This window comes from Beta vulgaris, chromosome 4 (genome assembly GCF_026745355.1).
Source record: "Beta vulgaris subsp. vulgaris cultivar EL10 chromosome 4, EL10.2, whole genome shotgun sequence".
Taxonomy (NCBI): Eukaryota; Viridiplantae; Streptophyta; class Magnoliopsida; order Caryophyllales; family Amaranthaceae; genus Beta; species Beta vulgaris.
In genome coordinates this window covers 59,560,447-59,569,495 of record NC_079205.1, presented here as the reverse complement: position 1 = coordinate 59,569,495, position 9,049 = coordinate 59,560,447, and the positions used below count along the sequence as shown (strand labels likewise).

The 9,049-nt window shown below is 33.5% G+C and overlaps 1 protein-coding gene across 4 annotated transcripts; it reads left to right on the top strand.

Annotated features, from left to right (window-relative positions):
• Positions 1-1,371: 1,371 nt before the first annotated feature.
• LOC104890364 (calmodulin-binding protein 60 B) lies at positions 1,372-8,103 on the top strand. Of its 4 annotated transcripts, XM_010675827.3 has the most exons (9): positions 1,504-1,643; positions 3,652-3,728; positions 3,912-3,999; positions 4,458-4,507; positions 5,168-5,655; positions 6,160-6,320; positions 6,421-6,615; positions 6,702-6,870; positions 7,281-8,103. In XM_010675827.3, the coding sequence occupies exons 3-9, from the start codon at positions 3,928-3,930 to the stop codon at positions 7,772-7,774; spliced, it is 1,629 nt and encodes a 542-aa protein (XP_010674129.1). In that variant the 5' UTR covers positions 1,504-1,643; positions 3,652-3,728; positions 3,912-3,927; the 3' UTR covers positions 7,775-8,103. The 4 variants fall into 4 exon arrangements, with proteins under 4 accessions (XP_048499478.1, XP_010674130.1, XP_010674129.1 ...); XM_048643521.1 differs by lacking the exon at positions 3,652-3,728 and having other exon boundaries at positions 1,372-1,652; XM_010675828.4 differs by lacking the exon at positions 3,652-3,728 and having other exon boundaries at positions 1,502-1,643.
• Positions 8,104-9,049: the final 946 nt, after the last annotated feature.

Below are 9,049 nucleotides of genomic sequence, written 5' to 3'. Positions count from 1 at the left end.
CTCATAATAGAAACAAGAATCATCTTATTGTAACAAAAACACGTTTTGTCAAAGATGTCATGAATGGATGTCAACTCTCTATGTGGACAGGGCTATATAATTCTCAAACGATTTAGAGGAGGAACTTGTAATAATATCCCTTTTCAATTAAGAGTTTAATGGAAAAAAACTACATTTTTGTATATCAACCATTTATCATAAACTATTAGAATGTTTTTCTTAGTGTACCTCAAAAAAGAAACATTTTTTTAGTGATTTATAAAAGGGCCTAATCTATTTTTCGTGAGTAGGTAAAAATAGGTCAGGATTGGTATCTCTCAGGTGTTAATATTGACATATAAATCTCTATTCTATAAGAAATTGGGTGGAATACCCAAAAATTTAGAATAAAAATGAAAATGAAAAGGATATTAACTGTCCATTTTTAAAAAGGTGAAACAAAAAGCTGCATGAATTTTCAGTTTCTACAATCTTTATTCGATTTTTTTATCAAAAAAATCCCTTATTATATGAAAAACAATAACTGCAACAACACACTATAAGAAACTGTCCTGATGAGTGATGATCTTCTCCCTTTTTTGATATCAGTCTAGCGAGTATCTACATTCTTGCTCAAAGCCTCAATTAACGAAAGTCACACTTAATCCATTTTAGGAAACAATTCTACTATTAATGTTGGTATTGCTCCATCCATCCCATATCTATTACAACACTTTTCATGGTTGGTTAATCTTATATGAACTGCAACATTCTATTTTAAATATGATCCCACCAATATCATTTTGAGAAGATATATCCACCATCTTTTAATCATTCCAAATTCTTCAACAATACCAAACATCTTATTCGAAACCAATGAAACACCACCCACCAATCCCATATCTAAGAAGTATAACACTTCTCATAGTTGGCTAATCTTATATTAATTACAACACTTAATTTTAGATATCGATCCCACTAATTTCATTTTAAGAAGACAAATCCACCATCTTTTAATCATCTCAATCTCATTAACCAAAACATTTAATCGAAATCAATAAAACACCACCCACCAATCCCATATCTATGAAGTATAACACTTTTCAAAGTTTGTTAACCTTATACTTATCAATTACAACACTTTATTTTAGATATAATCCCACTAATTTCATTTCGACAAGACAGATCCACCATCTTTTAATCTTTTCAAAATCTTTGACAATACCAAACATCCTAATTAAAACCAATAGAACACCACTCACCAATCTTCAATTCAAGGACCCCAATCAATCCTAAAAATATAATAAATCCAGTTTTGCAGTTGAATAGAACACACCCTTATCGCCTTACGTTTAATTTACCTATTTGGCTATTTACCATAGTGGTGAAAGCCGGCGTTCTGGAAGTATGGAGAGAGAAAAAGTTGTAGAAAACATCAACAGAAATTTACAGACTTCCTGGCAACCTCTAATGATCCCAACTAGTCCCCCACACATTCTCTCTATTCTCTACTTTCTCGTTTCTCCAATTACCGAGATAAATGCATCTTCTCTGCACTTTCCTTCAGACAACAAGAAAATTCTTTTCTACCCTTTTTTGAAATTTTTCGACACAGAAAATGACTTATTGCTTGTGGTCGAGAATCAACAGTTCACCTTCAACTGGTCAGAGATGTTCTCACTTCTCTCTCTCCTTTTTTTTTTTTTACAGATTTCGTTTTCGTTCAGAAACCCTAATTTAGTTGACTTGCTTGTGGAATTCTCCGATTTTTGATTTTCAAAATTCAATGCAATTGGAATTTCATTTCTTCCTTTTACTTTTTTTATTTAACGAATTGAATTGTATTTTGTTTGTCGAGAAAATTGAGATTGAGTCAATTTCTTGCTTACTTATCTATCATTCACAAAAAAAACCTTGGACGAAACACGCTTCTTAATTTCGATTGTAATTTCTTTCCACCTTCCCTGTTTTTCTTTTTTCTGTTCATGTAATTGTACTTTATCAATTGCAGAGTAATTTCAACTTTTCATTATTGTTTTCGATCTCCAATAATTTTTGTTGAATTTGTGGGACAAATTGTTTAATTAGTTGAATTCAAACTCTAAAACAGTTAAAATTGGAACGAATTAAGTGGTACTTAGTAGTTTGTATTGCATAATCTACATTGACCTAAATCTGTTTATTGAAATAAGCTAATGCTCTATTCAAGACCTAAACAAATAAAATATTAAAGTCTTTTCTTTTCTGACTTGTCTTTTCTTGGTTGTCTTGAGTGTTGACCACTTTGTTTAACACTCTTTCACATTATTTGCAAATTTTTAATATTGAACTATGACTTACAAAATAATATAGAAATCTAAATGAATTATTTTCTCGTTTCATATTACTCGCTATCGGCTATACTTCTCAATTTACGGATTCTTATGCAACTTTTGGAGGAGAGAGAGTTAGAGAATAATAATAAAAAAAAAATCATGTGAGAGGATAGAGATAGAGAGAGTTTATTGCCCAAAAAAAATGTAGCAAGTGATGTAAAACTTCCCACAATGAAAAGTGTACTGATTATTATAAAACGGAGAAAATATATTTTTAGGTTAATGATCAAAAACTGTTGTTTATTAGCTTATTTTGAAGTTTTGGAGACGTTAGCTTAGAAGTTGAGATTAAATTCCGTTTACATCATTTGTTTTTATAGCTCCCTCTACATAGAAAAGAAATTTGATCAAAATATATGTGGTAATATTTAGCCGTTTAGCCTTACTTATTATAAATAATAAATTCGGCGTTTGTATTCGAGGTTCTTCATATATATATATACTACCTCTGTTGTGTAACGAAACATTTGATTTCTTTAATCGACTCACCAAAAAGGCAAATTAGGCTTAAAATCAATGTTTTTCTTTCTTTTTGGGTTAGGCATGCGAACTAATTCTATTCTCATTCACTCAGTAATTGCACTCTCCTTTTTATAGAAAAACTTAGTAGCTATTTTTATCCTTTCTAAATAGTTTGGGTCTTTTGTGATGGAGAGAATCTGATTTTTTTTCTTCTCATGTATAGATAAAGATTTATACAAAATACAAGTACTGTAGCTCTTTTATCTGTAAATGGGCATTCATGTCTGACTTGTATTAATAAATTAGAATCTGTTTATGTCATGTTCTCCAAAGTGTCTGGTGATAAGTTATCCTAAGAGTAGACCATGACTAGTGGAAGTTTTTTCAAGCCTCAACGCGTTTCTTTGGTCACTATTAAGCTAGTAGATGCATTGATTTTTAATTGCCTTGTTTAATTTATGATTATTGCATATTTTGGTACTTTTAGTGAAGAATATGATTGGCCATAACTACCTCTACGTTAGTTAAGCAAATTGTGTGACTTACCTTGTTTGGATATTCATATGTAACGATAATTAATACTAGTGCATGTTTCTTTTATTAAAGCATGTCTACTTTTTGTGTAGAAGCATATCTGTTTTTATATATTCTTTGCTTGACTTTTAGAATCTATGCAAGTTTTGTTTTTTAATGAAGCTTCTACGCGCTTTCATGGGGACTGTTTTGATGCCCCATGCTCTATAAATCATGCAAAACTATTAGCAGTTTTTGGTTACTTCCCGCTCTTCAGTTTTATTTCAAGAAACATTTTTTGTTCTCTGTGATGGTACTCAAGAGGCAATTTGGTGAGGGTGGGAGTTATGATTCACCACTCGACAGTGACTCGAAAAGCCCGCCAATTAAATTTCAAAAGTGAGTGCATTGGATTTTGTTTTCAGATGCTCTTTTGCCTTTTGTTTGTTTGTTGATATTTGGTTTGCTACAGTGAGTTATCACTACAGCTGATCCTAGTAGTTTATGTCTTGAAATGGGTGGAATTTGTTATTGTTATCTTCAAGTATATCTGGTGATTGACTTGCAATGTTTTTTTTGTAGAGTTGTCAACTATGTAATGAAAGAAGTGTCACTCCAAGACCTGGCAATGCAAATATCCGCAATATTGGAACCTGCTCTTAGAAAAGTGGTATGATTTCTGTTGATGTTTTATACTGCCTGATTATGTTTTTTACTGACCTATGGAGAGCTACACATAGCTCATTGCACCCTTTAAACAGCAAAATTGGGTTAAGATTGTGTCAAGCTCTCTAAATTTATGTATTTGATCTCTAAGCTATCTCTTATAAGCAATGCATTCTGTATGTTGCATTACCTTATCTATCACTAAAAATCCAGCTGTTAAAACATATATTTGCACATCTGTTCGAACAAATTAACAGGTGTATGGTATTTAATATTCATTTTGAGCCTATACTCCTCAATATGATATCATTTTGAGCCTGATTGTTTTTTAAGTTTCAAGGGGTTATGTTCTATGTGCTTAGCATGCTCTTCCTAGCATTTCTTGAATGCAATAATGATATACATGTTTCAATGATGATTTGTGTTTCAAAGTTTTCATACTATGTTGTTACGTGTAACCAGGTAAAAGAGGAGGTGGAGCCGCTGATGTTCTTTCTTCAGTCATCTCCTAGGTTTGTTCTGCGTGCTTCATCTTCCATTTGTTTTTCAATACCATGGCATGTGGCCTACCTAAATATATTTGTACAGTTCTTACTTCTCTTTCTTTATAGATCAGGAGTTCTATGTCTGATAGACATTCTCTAGTATTGTTGAGTTATTGTTAAAATAGTTATCTAGTTAACTTCCTGTTGATGACTGGTAAAAGAACTATCCAATCTATAACTATTATGTTCTTTGGAAATTTACACTATCAATTATAAGCTTCATTCTCTAGGCAGCTGGTCTTAGTTTTAAAATGGATTTTTATCTCAGGAGTCAGGATATAAGAATTATCAAAGATAACATTGTAAAGGATAAATATTCATTTAATTGCTATTCGCTAGTGAACTCTGGACTGGAGGGAATAGTTTTATATTGGTGTGTGACACACATGAATGATAAGATGTGTGTAAGTACTCTTGTGTGTGTGGCCATGTGGGTGGTATGACTGTAAACATGCAAGTAAAAAGGAGAAATTGAAGGAGGTAAATGAAAGAGTCTTGTTGGGTGCATTAGAGACTGAGAAAGGTTTGATCACTTTTGGAGGTTTATGGATTTCCTCTGATTCCTTCAACTTTTGTGTTATTGATTTTTCTGCTATTATCACTGAGTTTCTGATTTATTGTTTTCAGACATTCACTACGGCGAGATTTAGTTCCTTCAAGAAGCCTGCAGCTGCTTTTTGTCAACAAATTGCCATCTACTATCTTCACAAATAGTAAGGTAGAGGATGAGGAGCATGAGCCTCTTCAAATAAAACTAGTTGATGCACAGTCAAAAAGTGTGATACATGGTCTGTTCTCTTCTATAAAGGTTGAGATTTTTGCTCTCAACGGTGATTTTGATGCCGATGGGCGGGATGATTGGAATGAGACTGAATTTAATAACAATATTTTGCGTGAAAGACAAGGTAAACGACCATTATTGGTAGGAGACGTTTCTTTTGCACTTGTTGGTGGTCTCGGAACCATTGAAAACATCACATTTACTGACAACTCGAGCTGGGTTAGAAGTAGAAAGTTCAAGTTGGGGGTTCGAGTAGTGTCAAGAGCCTCTCTTGAATTTGGCATTAGGGAAGCAGTGAGTGAAGCTTTTACAGTGCTGGACCATCGTGGGGAATGTAAGTGTCTCCTTCCCTACCTTATCTCAGCTCTCTAACTTGGAACGGTAGTACTTTTTCAGTACCTACCTTTGTCCTCAAGCCTCTTCTTAAGCAATGTTAACATAACCTTGTGTCAAACAGTATTAAGAAAAATCTCTTAGGAATAGTTTATTAAGTATTAACAATAATAGATATAAGGCTATAAGCTCCATGAACAAGGATACAATTGGAATTTTAAATGTAAATTGTTTTCTAGGTATGCCTTTCAACAGAGTATCAGATCTTACAATAGTTGTTCTTGTACGTATGGTTTCCAGCTTAATATATTTTTGTTGTGCAAAGATTTAATAATGGTTTTACGGTTTTGACATGTTTTAAATAAAGTACTTCCTTTTCTACTTGTCTAACAACCTGCACCAGCTGAACAGGAATGGTTATATGTCATCTAAAAATTGATTGCACAGCTAGTGCTCATGATTCCATTGTATTCTTCTCACCTGAGGCTTAATTTTGTTTTTGCAGCCTATCAGAAGCATAGTACACCATCCTTGGATGATCCAGTTTGGCGTTTGAAGAAAATATCGAAACAGGGAGCATCACATTTAAAATTGGAGAAAATTGGAATCAAGACAGTAAAGGATTTTCTGGTGCAATACCACATAAACTCATTGCATCTGCGAAATGTAAGAACGTTATTTTCGTATGTAGGTGATTATATTGGAGACCGTTGTGCCTTGTGTGGTCCAATTCGATTTATTTTTCAACCAATTTTCTTTACTTTAGGTGCTTGGCAAAGGGGTTGCTAATAGGACATGGGATACAATGGTGAAGCATGCTAATGAATGCCATCTGGACGGCACATATTATAGTTACTGTAATGAAGCTGAGGGTGCTGAGCTCCTCTTCAACTGCGTCTACAAAGTTGTAGCCGTGAAGTTTGAAGGTCAAGATTATCAGCCTGTTGATATTTGCCAAAAGGTTAATGATTTTATATGGACCACGTAAGGGATTGTTGCTCCTATGAATAACTTAAGGCTGATTTGTCTTATGCAATTCTGTGTCAGGTTCTGGTAGATAAGTTGAAGGAGTCTGCATTCATGAATGTGAACCAGCTGATTCCAGTCCACAATCCATATGCTATCTCTACTTCAATGCAACCACAAATTGAACATGTCGCATATTCTAGTCTGAAGCTTGATTTACAGCATGATGCCCGTTCAACTATAGATCAAGGTATTAGAACTGTCCTTTTTGGATAGGAATAGGAATGCTCTACAAGTACACCGTTATCTCTGTGAGCTTTTATTCTGAGAAGGGTGTTTCATATTCCAGTGACCTTAGAAACTGGTTGAAACTTTCCCTTTAAAAGCTGTATTGACCTTGGACAAGTTCTCTCAAATAAAAAATGAAAAGAAGTATAACCGTTTTAAGTTCGGAGTTTCCCCAGGGATCGTATTACTACTACAGGAACTACCATGAATCCTGTTCCTCGAAATAAGTTTTTAATGCTATCTCATGTTTTATTTGTCACAGAGACTATTTCTTATGGCAGTTCATTTTAGCTGATCCCAATTCATTTCAGGACTAAGGTTTTGTTGTTGTTGCTTCTTCTTTGCTTCTAATATTTATTTCTATACATACAGATGAACCAGAGAAGCAGATGGATATTAATCTTTCAGATTCATCATCATACCCCTGCACAGTTGAAGATGGCTATCTACTGGAAGATGATTCAGCTTCTCAGACTAACCAACCAATACAGGGGTTTACACAATCTTCTTTCCTGACGGGTGATTACTCTGCTGAGCCCTCTGATGGAGCCTATAACTGGTACCGAAACAATCCAATGGCTACATTTGCCCAAAACAATCAGTTTGGAGAGCTTTCTGATCTTCAAACCTCACCCTTTTGTTCTCTTGCTAACAATTGGGGACAAGGAGATGGCTTCTTAACAACTTCAACTCCTGCTGCTCATGTAGGTTTCCTCTTCCAGCAACCTGATCTTAGTTTTGATATCCCAGGCACAGTAAAGTCTAAGGCTGGTTGGTGTAAAATTCGAGCTGCTGTTATGTGGAAGATTATTAGACGAAAAGCTGCTGCTAGAAGGAAGGCAAAGTTCTCTTTCGGCTATCATTAACGCAGATGATGCTACACTGCTCATACTTAAACCATGAAAATGCTAGGTATAATTAGAGTTGTGTCTCCTCCCCAACCCAGGCGGTGTTTGTCTAAACTTCGACTATATAGTCGAAAATATGTAGAAGGCAGAGTTGCCATCTATTGTTATAGGTGGATGTTGTATGATGTGAATAAGCGTTCTTGTAGACTTGTAGGCGCTGCAGTTCGTTTTGTGTCTAGTGGAAATATACATACTTCTTGTGAACACAGTGCTAGCCGATCAATCACTGCTTGTAAATGTGATAAGTGTATGTATATATAATATGTATGATATTAGATTGATCTTGATATGAATGATGCTATTTGTTAGCTAACTATTTACTCCCTGACAAAATAGATGCTACACTTTGACTTTCACATTTGTCGATGTAGTACTTTGATAATTTATAATTTTAATTATGTATTAGTAAAAATTATAAGAATTAATATTATGAAATATTCATTGAGACGAATCCAACAACATATCATATAGTAATGGTTGATTTTATGTAAACTAAAAAAATACATGGGCAAATATAGTAGATAAATAGTATAATTTTCAAAGTGTAACATCTATTTTGTTACGGAGGAATTATATTTTTTGTCTCATGAGTTTGACTAAGCATTTTTGTAACTAGACTATGTGCAAGAAACACTTTCCTGTTTCATGTTAGCTAGCTTAAATTTAAATAAATAAAGTTTTTTATTTGACATTAACGACCTGTTTGGTAGTTGGTTATAAATGGTAGTAACGAGAATGAATTTGTATGTAAAATTGACAAGAAAATTATTGTTCATTTCCATGGTAATGCTAATTTATCATAAAGTGTCTATTTTTCTTCTTGAATTTTCATTCTCATCCAATATCATTTTGTAGGTAGTAATGAGTGGAAAAAAACACAAATTTAAGGGTTGAAATTGCCTCCCCATAACATCATACTTAAAATTCATTCTCATCACCATCATTTATTAACGACTACTAAATCGGTTGCAACGTTAAGAGTGGCAATTTTTATTTTAAAAAAAATTGAAAAGTAGCTAATCTTTCGAGTTGCTTCATTGAGACTATGTTTAGTTCACCTGAAATTTTCTGATTTGAACTTATCTGATCTGATCTGAACTTATTTTTTCTGATCTGATCTGAACTTATTTTTTCTGATTACAAGATCTTATCTTTTAGAATCTTCTCAATATATAAGAAAAATAATAGTCATGTGGGGTCTTGTTTGATTCGTCTCAATGAGTACTTTATTAA